Genomic DNA, 16,600 nt, shown 5'->3' on the forward strand with positions numbered 1-16,600 from the left:
ACTTTTACTGCTGAAGAAAGATGTATCCCAGCTTATGGATCTTTATGTTAATGATAAATCATCATTACTCCATGGTAATTTAACATTTCTATGGTTTTGGCCTACCACCTCCAGGCACCATCTTTTTACCTCTTTGAATTCCTCCCTTAAATCTTCCCATTCCCACCATATAATGTTCTTTTATGCTAATCACTGATGTCTGTAATCACATATGGATTAGTCAGCCTCATCTCTGAAACCTGACTACTGGACAAGGCCCTGAGCAACCTGATGTAGTTGATCCTGCTTTGGGCTAGACAATCTCCAGAGATGCCTTCCAACTTCAACTGTCTTATGATTCTCTGTGGAGTGATTCAAACAATGCAAGCTTATTTTAAGTGAATTTCAGATAACAATAAAAATTACTTTTGAAGAAGGTTACCATCAGTGAATAATAGCAGTAACTTTTATGTGCACAAGTAATAGAAATGTGTAATTACAAACACCTCTTCACGCATCTGAGTATGTGAGCTAGATTTGTCCTACATTTGTGAATAATCTCCTAAACCTATCCGAGTTTATAGATGTCTGCTGTACATGCCTACATAAATGAATATCGATAAAGAGCTACAGACTGAACCCCACAAGTTTTCCTCCTGTGAACTGAACTTCTGAAGTTAATGGAGCTATCCATGTGAGTAAGACTTCTAAGAGCTAATACTACAGGATTAGCTAGATGCAGCACCTTCAATTTTTTCATACACTTGCTTAGTTTCATATAAATAGTACTAGCTGGTACTAAGGTCTGCCCATTTCCAAGGACTGTGCCACATTTTAATTGCTGCACTGTCCCTATTTTGAAGACAGGCAGTAGAGGTAAGTAGCATGCCCACTGTTACAGGTGGCTGGTGTCAGAACAGGGTAGACTAGAATAGCTTCTGCCTCCCAGTTGTGGTCTCAATGCACCTGGAGCATAGGTCATCACCAGACCGTAGACATAGTCGTGATCTGATGAAAAATTTACAAACACAGTCTGTTATCTTACAGTCAAAAATCAAATCCTGCTTTCAAATGCAGTAATGGAGTAATTCAGTAAACTCAGAATTATTCTGGGAGAATGAGTTTTCTGATGCTTCACTGGCATGACTAAGAGTTTAATTTGCTGATGCCTCCAAAACGCATGTTCTTACCCTCTTGCTGAAAGCATGCTGCATGTTAAAGAGAGCACAGTCCTGAAAAAGCTTGATCAGCTAATACTCAGACCTTGTCAAACTGGAGATAATCCCAGAGTGTTTTTATAATATTTACTGTGATGGCATGCAAATTTTCCAGGCTTTTCAGTCACACCAAGTAATGAGCTTCCATTGCTTAATGTGTATGGATAATATTTAATAGATTCCTTTGCCTGTAGGTAAGCACTCCTTACCCTGGAAATCAAGAAGCTCTTTATGTCCATGGTGAGTAATTCTTTTCTCGTACCTTGGTTTAAATAAGATTCTTTGGGTTTTCGTTACTAAAGTTTTTTGCCTTTTTATTTTTGGCTATTGCATAACTGGGTTTAGGGGGTGACAGGAAAGATTAAAAAAAAGTAGCCTTTCTTTTTTCTTGGTGAAACTGTAAGGTCATATCTTGGTCCAGTCTCAACTTATAGGCTAAAGAACAAATGAACCTAGGTCTGCACTTTAAAGACTAAGATTTCTAAATTAAGCAGTGCAACACAGTTTCTGCAAGACACATTCTTAGAAGTCCTCTGTCACAGCAGAGGTGTCATGCTCCTAAAATGCAAATTCTAAAGTCCACCTGATACTACACCTCACCAAGAAAGCAGGCTGGTTTAATTCCTCCAGTGTTTGACTGATGGTGTCAAAACCACTTCCCTTCTCTGAGTGACTGATACCAAAAAACCTGATATGTAATTACAGTTACAACTGGTTTGTATTCAGAGTTCCCATCCTTTTGCTTGAAAGAAAATTATCACAGGCAGGGTCAACATAGACTGGCTGCTGGAGTCCCAGACAATATTGTTGGAGGGGAATGGCTATGAGGGAAAGAAACAAGACATTAACAGTCCCTTCTGTGAGGGATAGGGGGTGAATTTTATGATGAGACAGAAGAAATGTTTTTCATCCCCTCTTTCACTAGGAAGGTGAGGCTTGTTGAAAATAAAGTAATTTCTGTGGTTCAAGAGTAGCTAGGACAAAAACCTGACAGGCAGACAAAGAAGGAAGTAAGACTAATGGGGAAGGAGGATGAGAAACTCCACATGTGAGGACCCTGGGGAAATTGTCACAAGCTGCAGAAGTTTTGTTAATTTTCACTCCTTTTAATGAGAGGGGCTTTCAGGGCAACAGAGGGTCAAATTTGTGGGGTACAATGATGCCCTGATGTCGTGGTTTAGCCCCAGTCAGCAACCAAGCACCACGCAGCCGCTCGCTCACTCCCCCCCGGTGGGACAGGGGAGAGAATCAGAAGAGTAAAAGTGAGGCAACTCATGGGCTGAGATAAAGACAGTTTAATAGGTAAAGCAAAAACTCTGCACGGAAGCAAAGCAAAACAAGGAATTCACTCACTACTTCCACCAGCAGGCAGGTGTTCAGCCATCTCCAGGAAAGCAGGGTTCCATCACGCATAACGGTTACTTGGGAAGACAAATACCATCACTCCCAATGTCCCCCCTTCCTCCTTCTTCCCCCAGCTTTATATACTGAGCATGATGTCATATGGTATGGAATATCCTGTTGGTCAGTTGAGGTCAGCTGTCCCAGCTGTGCCCCCTCCCAGCTCCTTGTGCACGTGGCAGAGCACGGGAGGCTGAAAAAGTCCTTGACCAGTGTAAACGCTCCTTAGCAACAGCTAAAACATCTCCACATTATCACCGCTGTTTCCAGCAAAACTCCAAAACATAGCCCCATACTAGCTACTATGAAGAAATTTAACTCTATCCCAGCTGAAACCAGGACAGCTTTCTTTCTAAATGCTTACTGCTGAATGACCTCCTCACCTCTTACAAGTGAAAGCCTAAGCCTTGTGCGTGGAAAACTGTCCATATTTCTTCAGGGCTATGTTCACAGAATAAAGTCCCTAGAGCCTAGGCTGTCCAATGCTGCTCCCAAAGTGAAAACTTCCAATTGCTTGTCTTTCCTTGAACACGGGTACTCCAAAAGACTTATCTGTCCATATTTTTGTTTTTAACAAAGAATCTGTGATCTAACAATAAATGCCCACAGAGAGCCTGAAGATCTTGATTCAAGGCATATGCCTTAGTTCTGAGAGTTGACTCCAAGCTGGTAAAGGATATTCTGCTCTTTTTAGACTTTTAGCCTAGGTAAAAGCTTGAAAGTGAGTATTTTAACTAAAACAAAACAAGTTTTGTTTAAAACCTGTCAGGTTTATTCAATTAATCATTATAATTTCTTTTCTTTAAATGCATACTGCTTCTCAATCCGAACAGTAAATTTTAAAGTCACTCCAGCACACACCCCTTCTTTATTTGGTTTAAGGAGGAAAAGTCACTATTTACATTCAGCTTTCATCACTTTTAAATTTTATTGTCATAGTCTGACCATTCCATTCTTGAACTAGAACTCCACCAGATAAGCACAAAGTGGTCACTTACTGTGCACACCAGACATCAAAATTAACGCTTGCATCTGTGGTCCAGTGTTTTTGTCATTCCGCAAAGATATGCTCCAAGGATGGATTCAGTTACATGCAGAGGGAAACAGGTAGCAATTCTGCACCCAAAAAAAAATGGTGAATGCTGATTAAAGCAGTGCTGCTTTCACCAAATTTTGTGGAAGTCCTTTTCCAAGGGTAACAGAAAGTTCTGTGTCAGTTTTGCCTCTTCAGAGCTTCTTGGAGCTGGAAAAAAAGTTGGGATAGTAAAGCAAAGTCCCAGAGCATCCACAGGGAGCAGGTAGCAATTCTTATGATCTAGTAGTATACAATGGAGAAGGAGGTCTTCTCAAGATCACAGAGGAAATACAGTCAATGGTATTCCTCCTTTTATTTAACTACTTATAATGAAAATTTATTCTTGCCTATTTATTACACTTTCAGAGTAATTTTGTGGAAAAAAAACCCAACAGTAATGCAGCCTCTAATATACAGCCTGAACCCAGTTCCCATGTCCCTGGGAATTAAATTACCAGCCCCATCACTGTGTAAAGGAGTCTGCAGAGTTTACAGTTTAATCTGATAAGTCAGAGCCTGCATGGCAAAAACAGTGCATGCAAAACAAGTTGAATAATGCAGCAGTGGTATATGTTATACCAGCTCCAAATGTTGTGGCTTGGGGCTGTTTCTGGAGGAAGAGATGGCTATCTGGGGACCAGTTCTCTAGTGTGGTCCAGAGAGTAGGCAGTAGGCTGATATAAGCAACTGGAACAGCTCCATCAGCTCTCCCTCAGCAATGACTGAGACACTTGGTCACCTTGATCCAAATGGAAAAAGAAAGGAAGAGAAGGAAAAGAGTGCAAAGGATCAGGTTAAGGGGCAAGAGTGGATGTAGTAAGTGGTAAAGGAAGATATCTTGAAGAAAAGAAAGTCAGAGCTTGCTTGTACAAGCTCTGTATTGGTCTCAAGATTTAAGATGACCTAAAATACTGATGGCTGGACTGGAAAATTGCCTGGAAAAAAAATCTGAAGATGTCATAGTTGGAGAGTTAGGGTTCAGCTGACAACTAGGAAAACTGTCTAACTGCACACCTGAGAGACTGTGTGATTGGCCTCGGTGCAACATAAAATAAGGCCCCACTGTCCTGTCAGTAGGCATTTGAACATGGGCTCACAGCTTGAGCCTGAGTCACCAGACACATCATGGGGCGACCCATGGGAGTATGACCAGCTTTCACCTCTCATGACTGAAAGACAAAAGACAAAGGCGGAGAGGAACTGTCTGGAAACTTCCATTATAACATGGGGCTCTGAAAGGGAAGAAGTCCATCTCATTCTTCTGTATTTGTAGCCATTCTGCACCACTAGAAGAAGCAAAACTGCTGTAACTATTTTTCACATTAAGGCTTTCTTACCAGTAACATATTTATTTATTTATTACTGGTAAAGTCTTATTTGTAAGTGACACCAGGTCATGGAGCATGGGCTCGGTACCCAAGCAAGAGACTGTTTCTGTGCTTGCCCCAGTGAAATTTGTAAATGTAATCAGATCAGGTTAGAAAAGAGACAGTGTCTTTAGTGATCCACTGCCTCCCAGCACAGATCACAACAGAACACAGACGCTGAAGATATCACGGGTACTTCAAGCAATGTGTCTTGTATCTGCTTGTTGTTGTTTTACTTCAGCACTGTTTCTGCTCATAACTCAGAATAGGACCACCTCACCTTAAACTTGAAAAGGCATTTCTACCTGAAGGAAGATGTCACTGTGGCAGAATGGTGTTATTTTACATGAATGTTGCAAAGATATTAGCAATTACTAAGGCAGAACAAAGACGGAAATCAGACCCAAGAAGCCTAAATACTATGGGGTCATTTTACTCAGATATTTTATAAGGTTGAATGAAAGTTGAATAATATCTGGACAAACAGAAGGTGTATTTAGGTGCAATTCTACCTTTAGCTCACCTGAATGGAAAATTACGCTAAAAACATTTCTGTTCTCAGAGGGCATTTTCTTCATTATTAATGCTTCAGTGACATTAAGGAGCAATAAACAATAACATTTTTGACATCCACAGTTGCAGATATTATCATTTATTTGTTTGCTTTGGAATCTGCAGATAGTACAACATGTGCTATCAAATGCAGAGCCAGAACCCAAGAGCTGTTTCTATTCTTGCCCCAGTGAAATTCACAAATGCAGTGAGAACAGGTTTGTTCAGAGGGTCTTAGGCTGGGTGGTTAGGGAAGGGAGAGTGAAAGACTGGCTTTTAAGAGAGAGATTGTCTTGCACATATTGGAGTTGATAAGAGAGGACAATCAGGCAGCCATTCAGTGTTCACAAGGAGAGTGAGACAAGCATATAGGGATCAGAGCCACATGCCCCACATGTATGGAAAAGTCTGCTTTCACTTTCAGTTGTTTGGTTGTCACTGCTACAGTCTCTGCTGATTGCAAGTTCTCATGAATTTGTGATGCTTTTGTGGCAGGGGCTAAAGCAAACAGAGATTCCTGGGGACTGCAAAATTCAGCGAACTTAAAAGGAGAAAAGGGAGACAGAGGCGCTCCGGGACCACCAGGTATACTAAACCTGATATGTCACTGACATCCTGTAAAGGAATACATGATTAACTTAAAAAGCAATTCAGCAAAGTACTTTGATACTTACTCCTGCAGCCTTACCTGCCTAAAGACTGACTGATCCTTGCTGAACTGACACAAAGAACAACAAAGCCCATAATGTTATCAAAAACATCTAAAAAGAAACATCTATACTGCACATTTGTGAGTATTATGAATGTGTTAAATACAAGAATAGATATTGAAATATAACCCACTGGTCCAAGATTTTTTGAAATCTTAGAAGGACATCATGGCCACTTACTGAGATATCATTTTGTTGTCAATCTTTTTGAGCCAATTGGGCTAAAATCCAGTGCTTCCCATTTCAGGGTAACACACCTCTGCATTCTGAGTGCAGTGCATTCATTTGTTGGTAACAGTCCCACTTCCAGCAGGAGGTGGGACTAGATGATCTCCATTTCAGCCAACTTTTTAATAGTCTGTGCTTTCTTTGTGATAATCATTAAAAGTCTGTGTGAAGTAAAAATACCAATTTACTGGTGGTAGGACCATTGTAACGGATGTTCCTCACCAAAGGTTTACTTTTCTGTATCAAAAAGTTGATACACATTGCAAATTCTTATGCATTCAAAAATAGTTCGAGAAACAAGCATCTATTTGAAAAGATTGCTATTACAAACTCTTCCTTTTCTATACATTATTTGAAAACTCACATACTGAGATAAGGTTTAGTCAGTGCCAGAAATAATTTGAAATAGAAGAAGCAGTATATCAAATTAACATTTCTATACCACATTTATAATCTTTGTCCTCTAATGTGTTGATAATAAATACAAAACTACATCCATATGGATATTCCTGTCTTTGTTCCAAAGACACAGTTCTGTTGACTGAACATGACATTTTGTTTATTTTTAAGAGGACATCTCTCTGTTCTAATAAAATCTGTTTTCTTGTCTTTTCCTTATAAATTTTTATTCTGATCAATACTCAGTGCCTTAAAATAAGCTGTTAGTGCTTCCTAGTCATCAATAAACATGTAAAAAGAAGAAGCAAGAAGCATTCCTAAACTAAGTTAAGAAAATTTTCTCTTCTGTGCTGGTTTATCCACCATGAACATGTCTGTTCCCTCCCAGCTTCTGTATTTAATGCAAATTAATGTCCTACAAGTATTTTTGCCTATAGCTGATGATTTCAGGTACATCAGAAGATTGCGCTTATAATCTTGTAAAGCTGCAGCTAGTGAAGGACAGTGAAAATAACATGAGAGTTCTGCTTAAACTGAAAACTGAATTCACCTTTCTCCTAAAATAACAAAGGTTTATTAATTGTTTGCCAACTGAATCTGAATAGATCAACTAGCTTCAATATTTTGTGAAGTCAAAATATGTTAACTAAGACCAATTCTGTTGCTGATCTAGAAAATATTCCAATTTGGTTCTTGCTCATTGATGAGGTTGCTAAAATATTCTTTCATACAAACCACTTCTCTAGGTCTCGCAGATATCCAAATAATCTTTGACTGTGAAAATTCACAAGCCAGAAGTTGCAGGGTAGTGGAACATGATTAAAGTACAGGAATTTTTCAAAACCTTCTCTGAGGGACAGATGGCTGAAGCTCCTACCACTACAATATCTGTTGAGTTCCAGCAATCAGAGAAGCTTTCTGAACTGTGGTACTTGTCCACACAGTGGATTTATTTTTTCTTTTCACAAAATGTCTCCCCTCCAACCTTATGAACAGGCTCTATTAATTGATACCATGCAAAAATATGAAGCCAACAAAAAAAGTGGGTAAATTGTGGGCCACATTTTATTTAGCTACTCTGTATAGAGGCAGGTGTAGTAAGCATCCAGAGCATAGCTGCTGTGTTCCAACCATATGTGTAGTGCTCCAGCACAACCCCAGTGTTTCTGGCTTGAGGAGCACAGCCTGGAGCCTTGTAAGAAACAGAGGAGAAGACTTTACTGTATCATAATCTGAAACCCAATTGCCTAAGGCTGAAGAGTATTTATTGCAGTTTCTGGCTGGCCCTTGACCATAGTCAACTCCCTTCCTTCCTGCGGGTCATTCCCCAAAAAGCCAACCTGGCATGCTGGACAAGTTTTCACACTCATCCAAATCCACACTTTGGCCTGTTTATTTGACCTGAGACCTTCTTTTCTGTACGAAGAAGTTTCACCATTTTCTCTCTGAATCATGGAAGGAATGGAGCTAAAGGAAAATCAATGAGGTGGAGCAAGACGGCTTCTCACTGGGCAAGCGTTAATTCTCGAAATAAGTGAGTTCTGTTGCTCCAGGGGCTAAGTTAATTTCTAGATCAGATCTCAGATCTGAAAGCAGTGTAGCTTCCCATTTTCTAAAAGAAAGGTCACCAAAGTTCTGTGACTTTATGATTGTTGGGAGGGCATGATTTTGCCATTGATTATGCACATGCAAAGTGCTGTTAGTCTGTTTCAGCAGCACCTGAAAATAAGCTGAAAGTGCCTGGTCTACCAGCAGAAGCCACACAACAAAGTATGTTTCCCTAAAGTGTTAAGTGTTAAGATCCCTAAAGGTCCTGCCAAAAATTGCCTACCAGCCCTCCACTGAATGAACAGAAGTACAGGAGAGGACTGAACTAGGTTTGCCCATCGAGAAGCCATGTCAGGCAAAATTTTCTGGGTATACTAGTAAACTAAACAGACCCAGGACACAGAGGACAATTGTCCTGCAGTTTCATTGTTCCCATGTTCCCTGGCATGGATTCAGTCTACAACAAGTAACGCTTTCCCAGAAAATAACATGGTCTGGCAGATAGCTTAAGCCAGGGATTCGTGCAATGGTTGTATGGGTAGCTCTCTCATGCTTCAGGAGTGAGGCAGACAGTTTAGTTGTATGGATAGAAGCTGTGCCACTTTACCTCACAGCTGAGTAACTGGTCTAATAAAGTTTATCTACCAGTGTAGGTAGAGCCTACTGGTTCCCTACCACAGATTTTTGACTTCTGCTTTGAGTGGTGACCTCCCTCTTCCTCATGTAGCTTGCCCAGGCCTAACCTGCTTGCTGGTCACCCTAGAAAGATCACAGATATTGCCCAGTTTAGAGATTAACACTAAGCAACATCTGAGAAGGACATCTACCATTCCATTCCACCCATCTGTTCCCATCCCCTCACATGAATCAAGCAAATCACTGCAGTGAGCTATAATTGGCAGGGTTGGAATAAAATCAAAATAGCTGCCATATTGGGAACACATTTCTGTCCCAGAGTACAGATGCATACCATGTCTACTTGACTTAATTGTATCTGAAATAGCATACTGAGATCTGAGTCCTATGGCTGTCATAGGGTTGGACCCAAACATCTCAAAAATTAATCAGAACACATTTGAAGAAAATGCATCGAGCCATTATGGGCAGCTGTAAAACAGTCTCTTTTTCCAAGTGTGTGCCAAACAGAAAATATCTGAAGGCTTTTTAGACTTTTGCGCTGGCTTGACAGCTTTGGCTGACCAACATTGGCAGACAACACAACACCAGTGGTATAACCATTGGTTCTGGTATTGGGTTTTATTGCAGAAAAGTGTCAAGGAATTATTCTATGATCAGCAGCATGGCAGTAATACTGGTTCGTTCTCCTGTTGGTTATGGTACTGTCCCTGCATGAAAGATAATGCAACTACCAATTTGTCTCCCCACTGCTGGCAAAACATATGGGAAGCTTTTCTTTTACCTTGGTTTCCATCAAAGGAGTTAATTTGGATGATTCTCTTTCACCCCTTGCCCAGCTGCCATTTTTCCAGAAAACTGGGAATTTTTCATATTTGAGCCTTCTTTGCTTTCAAATTTGCCTGACATTCACAATCAGATTCAGAAGTTATTATGGTGGAGGAGTGACAAACAAGATAGGACATGTAAGCCTGGCTTTGTTAGGAAACCGAAGTAAAAATATCTGTTAGATTTAAAGGTTAATGTTATTATTGTAAATAATTTTCCTTTAAATTCCTAAACCAGTAATATCCAAAGCAGTGCTTTTAAAAAGAAAATTACAGATAATTATTGTACTTTATTGTATTTTCTTCATTTTTCAGGTCCACCTCTGCCTCCGTCATATTTCAGCCACTTTATTAATAGCATAAAGGTAATTATATCCCATTTGTGTTTGAGTTCTGTTAAGCTTTTTTTAAAGTGTACTTTACTATAAATTAAGCAAAAAACAGTATATTTTGGTGAAAAGTACAAAACAGATAAAAGCATCAGCAATTACAAATGATATCAGTTCCTTAAACTCCAGCTGCCTAGACGAGTTTATTACAACTATAGAGATAGTAGATGTCAGTAGCATATAAAGATTACTTTTGAAAAAACTTTATTACTGAGGCTTTTTACCTTCCTGGTGGTACTAAAGTGAGTCATAATTCACTGTTACCTCACATAAGTTGGTATAAATTATCTGCCATAAATTAATGCTTTTGTTTCCATGCCAGCTCAGGGAAGAGACATCCATTACCTAAAGGGCTTCTAGAAAAATTTAGCAAAAATTAACACATGGGAGGAAAAAAATCACTTCTGTGTAATACTATTTATCATTTAAGCACACTGAATAAAATAAGTTGAAGTGATGAGAACCACTTTTCCTGGAATCTCTTACAAGAAAGTATACCCATACCTTGATGTGTTTGGTCTCTCTCTCTTCCATTATTCTCTTGACCACTTCAAGTGACAGAAATGAATACCAATGCAATATTATTTTAAATGTTTGTAAGTGAACAAAGCTCTTTATGAGTAGATCTGAAAAAACTTAAATCAATTTATCTTTTAATGATGCCACCAAAAGCAGTGTACTGTCAGTTTCCTTGAAGGTCCAAAGTCATTTCTATGACATAAAGTGCCCCATGCATGTATGTCAGAGCTGATATGACTTCTTTGATCTTACAGAGTAGTGTCTGTAGCTTTACAACTTTAGCTACAAAGAACTCATTTTTCATCTAGTCCTTCAGCTCTGCAAAATGGCATGCCATACAGAAAGCTTTATAGCCCTGTTTACTGGGAAACTAAAAAGAAGTCTCAACTAAAAAGTAAAAAGAAGAAAAGAGGAGGACCTATACACAGCCATCTCTACTGGCTTTCTGCAGCTACCTGCCATTGTAGCTTTGCCCTTTGCCTCTTCTATTCACAGGTTTATTTCTCAGAAAGATGAACAAAGTAGACCAAAAAAAGTTGAAGGCCAGTAGCCAAGCAGGAAGAAATAATAGGAGGAGGAACCTACAATTTCTATGGCTCATTTTGCACAGAGAGATAATGACCTAGTATTTAAACATTTTTTACCAAACTCTGTTCCCCAGACTAACTGATAATGATCAGTGATGAAAGACAGAAGAAGAGATGCAGTTCAAAGTGTCAGCACTCTTGTGTGGGGTCTCTTCTGTTATCCTGGTACACACCCCTGCCCTTCTCTCTCATCCTATGCAGTAGTTTTCAGTTTGCTACATACTTTTAAATATCTGTCCATTCCATGCCAATTTTGTTTTGCTTTTTCCTTGATGAAGAAGAAAAGCAGAAAGTCAGGCTTTTGTGCTTCCTCTGACCTTCTCTTTGCCTCCAGGTACAGCACAGAACAAGGTTTTGCTGGGTAGAACAGCAGGAAACAGCAGTAGAGGCTTTTTACTCTGCTTCTACCTAACCCCACCTCCCATAGCCCCCCCCAAGAGAGCCTTACAGCCTCAATGGGGAAAGCATTTCTTTTCATTCCATATCACTGAAGAAGGAAGTGGTGTCAAAAAGATTTTAAGCAAATGCGTTTCTTTATTAAGCTCAGACATTTTGTGTGACTTTAAAAGATCAGTGCATAGAGTCCTGATATCACTTCAGCTCAATGGTTTAAAATATATTATTTTTAAAGGGTGAAAAAGGAGACAATGGAGTCACTGGTGTAAAAGGAGAAAAAGGAGAACCAAATGGAGGTTTTTTTCTGACAGGACCTCCTGGACCGCCTGGAAGACCAGGATTAGCTGTAAGTCATGCCAGTTGTGGAATAGGAATATTTGTGGGTACCCATTGTTTTAATTTAGAAGGCACTAAAAAGAGACAAATGTCAAGATGATGCAAAGAACTATATAAAAACTCATATGCTAACCATTAGGTGAATACCAGAGAGATGCATTAGGCATAAACACAGGCACTTCACTGTTGTGCATAGAATTAACTTGCTCTAAAAAATTGATGTAATATATTATGCTCGGCTGTCTAATACAACTACATCTGTATGTAGATTCATGCTATTAATAGCATTATAAATCAAAGTAGTATTATAAAACTTGTGACTCTACTACCTATATCCCCATAAAGGCCAAAATAGGCTATATAAAGTTAGGCAGCAGCTGACTTGAAAATTATCAACCATCTAAATATTTAATCTTATGTTCTATTCCAGTAATCCAAAAATATGAATGAAAAGTCCAGTGTGTACCCACCTGGATCAGTCCTATAAAATTCAGGTGCTGTCTAATCTCTGCCTAGTTGTTTTATCTTCTGGTGATTGCCACCACAGCCTCTTTGGAATCAAATGCACTAATTCTTTGGAAACTAGTTTATCCCTGGGGTCTGGCAACAAATATGTGCATTGCATTACTCTGTTGTCACGTCCTGTGCCAAGGAGTATGAATGGGTGCATCACAGCTGAGGACAAAGTGTTAGATTAGCAAACCCACCTTCAAAAATCCCCCGGCGCTATTCCACTTTGCTGAGAGCCATCTCCCTGTTTAGAAACCATTCCACTGGCAAGAAGGATTTGGATGACCTGTCTGAAATCCATCAGAGACTGAGCTCTCCTAGTCCAGGGTCCAAAAACTGGTCCATGTATGCGGGTCGGTTTGGGCACAAGGAGTGCAAGCCCTCCTCATTCAGGCTGAGGACATACTGATAAACTGGAAATGTAGAGAGTTGGAGCCTTTTTAATCTGGAAGACTAGCAGCTGGAGAGCTTAAGGGATATGAGCTGACATTTAGTCACAGAAGGGAGAAGACAACATTTTTCACGAGACGTACACCCTGCATAGACACACTTTATGTTAAAGCTTTCCGCCACGTACCTTCAGACAAACCCTTATCTTATAAGCACATCAAAGTGAGTAGTCTCAGCATGAGCAGAGTTGAAATCCAGGACTTGGAGAGTACTGTTGAGAGTTTTGCAGATATGAGCTACTTAGAAATAGGTGCAAGAACTTACAGAAAGCTTTCTGAAACTTAAATTCTTGAATATAATTTAGTATATGGTCAAATTTTTTGTTTTCCATTAATATCCATGCCTCCTTGAAGAAAATTACCTGCAGACTCATGTCTAAATGGTGGTGTGGTGGCAGGCCTTCAGAAAATGTTGCCACCAGAGATGAAGGCCCTGCAGCAGTGAAACTGATACATTCAAAGAAATACTTTTTGTCACTGATAGGGACCAAAAGGGGATTCAGTTGTTGGACCTAGAGGACCTCCAGGGTTACCTGGCCTACCTGGCTTACCAGGCTATGGAAAAATTGGACCTCCTGGCCCACCTGGCCCACCAGGCCCACCAGGACCCCCTGCAATATATGGCTCAGGTGAGAGGCTGTGATTTTGCTCTTCACTGTATGTGCAAGTGCAGAGGCATGTGCCCACAACCCCCCCACACACTGCCACTTCCTTCACATGACTGTTCTTCCATCTGCCCACATTGCACACATGAACCAGGTTGCTCCCCTGCCCTCTACTGATTTCTTCTGTGGGGTGAGTTGCCACTGGGAGCACAAAAGGGACAATTTCCCTGCAAACAGTTTTCAATGACTAGTGTTGTGGGAGCTCTATTGCATGAAAAATCTTATTGTGGCTGTGGCTGGGAGGAAGTCTACATAACAGAGGCAGGCTGCCTTGAGAGCTTTGCAAAATCTATCAAACTGAGCAGTTGGCTAAATTTGAGAAGATGTTAATGTGGGCCAAGACACTCTTCTTTTGGTGAATGTAGTTAAAGCCAATTGGCGGCTGGTCACAAGTGGTGTTCCCCAGGGCTCAGTGTTAGGGCCAGTCTTGTTTAATATCTTTATCAGTGATCTGGATGAGGGGACTGAGTCCACCTTCAGTAAGTTTGCAGATGACACCAAATTGACTAGTAGTGTCAATCTACTCAAGGGTAGGAAGGCTTTACAGAGGGACCTGGACAGGCTGGATTGTTGGGCCGAAGCCAACGGTATGAGGTTTAACAAGGCCAAGTGCTGGGTCCTGCACTTGGGTCAAAACAACCCCATGCAACACTACAGGCTTGGGGAAGAGTGGCTGGAAAGATACCTGGCAGAAAATGACCTGGGGGTGCTGGTTGACAGCTGCCTGAAAATGAGCCAGCAGTGTGCCCAGGTGGCCAAGAAGGCCAACAGTATCCTGGCTTGTAGCAGGAATAGTGTGGCCAGGAGTAGGGAAGTGATCGTGCCCCTGTAATCGGCACTGGTGAGGCCACGCCTCAAATACTGTGTTGTTTTGGGCCCCTCACTACAAGAGGGACATTGAGTTGCTGGAGCATGTCCAGACAAGGGCAATGAAGCTGGTGAAGGATCTGGAGAATGTGTCTTATGAGGAGAGGTTGAGGGAGCTGGGGTTGTTTAGCCTGGAGAAGAGGAGGTCGAGGGGAGACCTTACTGCTCTCTACAACTACCTGAAAGGAGGCTGTAGCGTGGTGGGTGTTGGTCTCTTCTCCCAAGTTACTAATTATACAACAAGAGGAAATGGCCTCAAATTGCATGAGGGGAGGTTTATACTATATATCTCAGGACATGTTTCTTCACTGAAAGGGTTATTAGGCATTGAAACAGGCTGCCCAGGGAAGTGGTTGAGTCACCATCCCTCGAGGTATTTAAAAGAGATGTGGATGTGGCACTTAGGGACATGGTTTAGTGGTGGACTTGGTAGTGTTAGGCTAACGGTTAGACTTGATGATCCTAAAGGTCTTTTCCAATGTAAATGATTCTATGATTCTCTGATCCTCTGATATAAGGGCAGTACCCAGAGTAGAGTTTAGGTCTAGAATGAAACTGCTGCAGAACTGCTTCTAAAAACTTGTTACGCAAATGCTGAATAGACCTTAGGAGGATTGGTTACTGTACCTTCAATGATTTTCAATTTACTGGATTAGAAAAGGAGTAAAATATGCCACAGATAGTCACATCAGGGGAAGAACTTTGCAAACAAGGTGGCACTGGAGCTTCAGGTGGATTATCTCAAATTTGCGTTAAAGAGAATATGTGTCTATAAACCAAGTGTCACAGTTGATGGCATTTGTGCTTTTGACTCCTCTTGGGTCACTGGTCTGCTACTGACAAGCCTCATCCTGTTAATATCCAGCCCATAGACCAGGTTCTGGTGGATGGGGTCCTGGGCCCCTCTGACATTACTCAGCAGGTCTGCCTGAGCAAATGACTCTGAGTCTTTCCTCTGGGAACTGTGACCAGCACAGAAATCCAGACAGATAAAACCAGAGCAAAGCATTCCTTAATCTCAGCTGAAGATGTCATACTAACAGAGGAATTGTTAACTGAATAGAAAGACCTGCCTAAAGTTTGGACAGGTCTAGCTAATACAGATGTCCATTTCTGAGAACTAATGATCAGTCTGTTTCCCCACAAGACCTGTGCCTCCAGTATGCTAGTTTGGGGAGCAGACTTCTCTGCCTTCAATTTGTTCTCTCCAGGTATTTCTTGAACCTGGTCACACTGGTTTATATAGCTGCCCAGGGACAAGGTGAGATTTCCAATCTGTCATCTAGTAAATATTATTGAGTGTCTTTCAGAAGTGTTCATCCACTGAAGAATATTTGAGAAAGAAGAAACCCTTAATATGCACAACATTGGAACATAGGCCTGTACCTGAATTAACCCCTGGTCATCATAATGTGGACAGATCCTCAGCATCCATAAAGTCCATAAAAGCCTTCAAGCCTTTTCCTGTGTAATTTATATTTAGCACTTCTGAATATTAGCTAAGAGACCCAGTCAGACAAAACAAATTACTAGTAGTACTCCATCCGTATATTTTCACCTATCCTCTCTGCCATTAGTCTTCATCATCCTCCTCCTACACATTTTCCTCTTTGCTTTGTAAAGAAGCTTCTTTAGGTAGCACACTGATAGATGTCCATTTTACTAAATATTATTAATACAGAGGTTTATTTCCTATCTTCAAGGCACAGTTATGTCTGTTAAAGTTCTTACTTACTGTAATATGGGGCTCACGTATTGTAATATGGGGAAAGAGGAATGGCTTATCTGCAGATAAATGGCTCTGAACACCTCTGAGAACTGAACCCCTTTCCCCTGTCATTGACATAAAGAAACTGCTCTGGTGGACCCTTGTAAATGTTTCTGAGCATAGATTCTTCAATTTGTAAAAGGCAATCGCAAGGCTCCTCCAGGTTTCACAAAAA

At 40.7% G+C, this 16,600-nt stretch overlaps 1 protein-coding gene across 5 annotated transcripts in view; it reads left to right on the top strand.

Moving 5' to 3' along the window:
• The window catches only part of COL15A1 (collagen type XV alpha 1 chain), a 163,503-nt gene that overhangs the window by 137,108 nt on the left and 9,795 nt on the right, over positions 1-16,600 (top strand). For all 5 annotated transcript variants that reach the window (XM_075083831.1, XM_075083832.1, XM_075083835.1 and 2 more), the window contains 5 exons: positions 1,391-1,436; positions 6,087-6,176; positions 10,255-10,304; positions 12,066-12,176; positions 13,610-13,754. In XM_075083831.1, the coding sequence (XP_074939932.1) occupies positions 1,391-1,436; positions 6,087-6,176; positions 10,255-10,304; positions 12,066-12,176; positions 13,610-13,754 (442 nt within the window). The remainder of the gene's footprint in view (positions 1-1,390; positions 1,437-6,086; positions 6,177-10,254; positions 10,305-12,065; positions 12,177-13,609; positions 13,755-16,600) is intronic.

The sequence above is a fragment of the Phalacrocorax aristotelis genome, chromosome 2, assembly GCF_949628215.1.
Source record: "Phalacrocorax aristotelis chromosome 2, bGulAri2.1, whole genome shotgun sequence".
Taxonomy (NCBI): domain Eukaryota; kingdom Metazoa; phylum Chordata; class Aves; order Suliformes; family Phalacrocoracidae; genus Phalacrocorax; species Phalacrocorax aristotelis.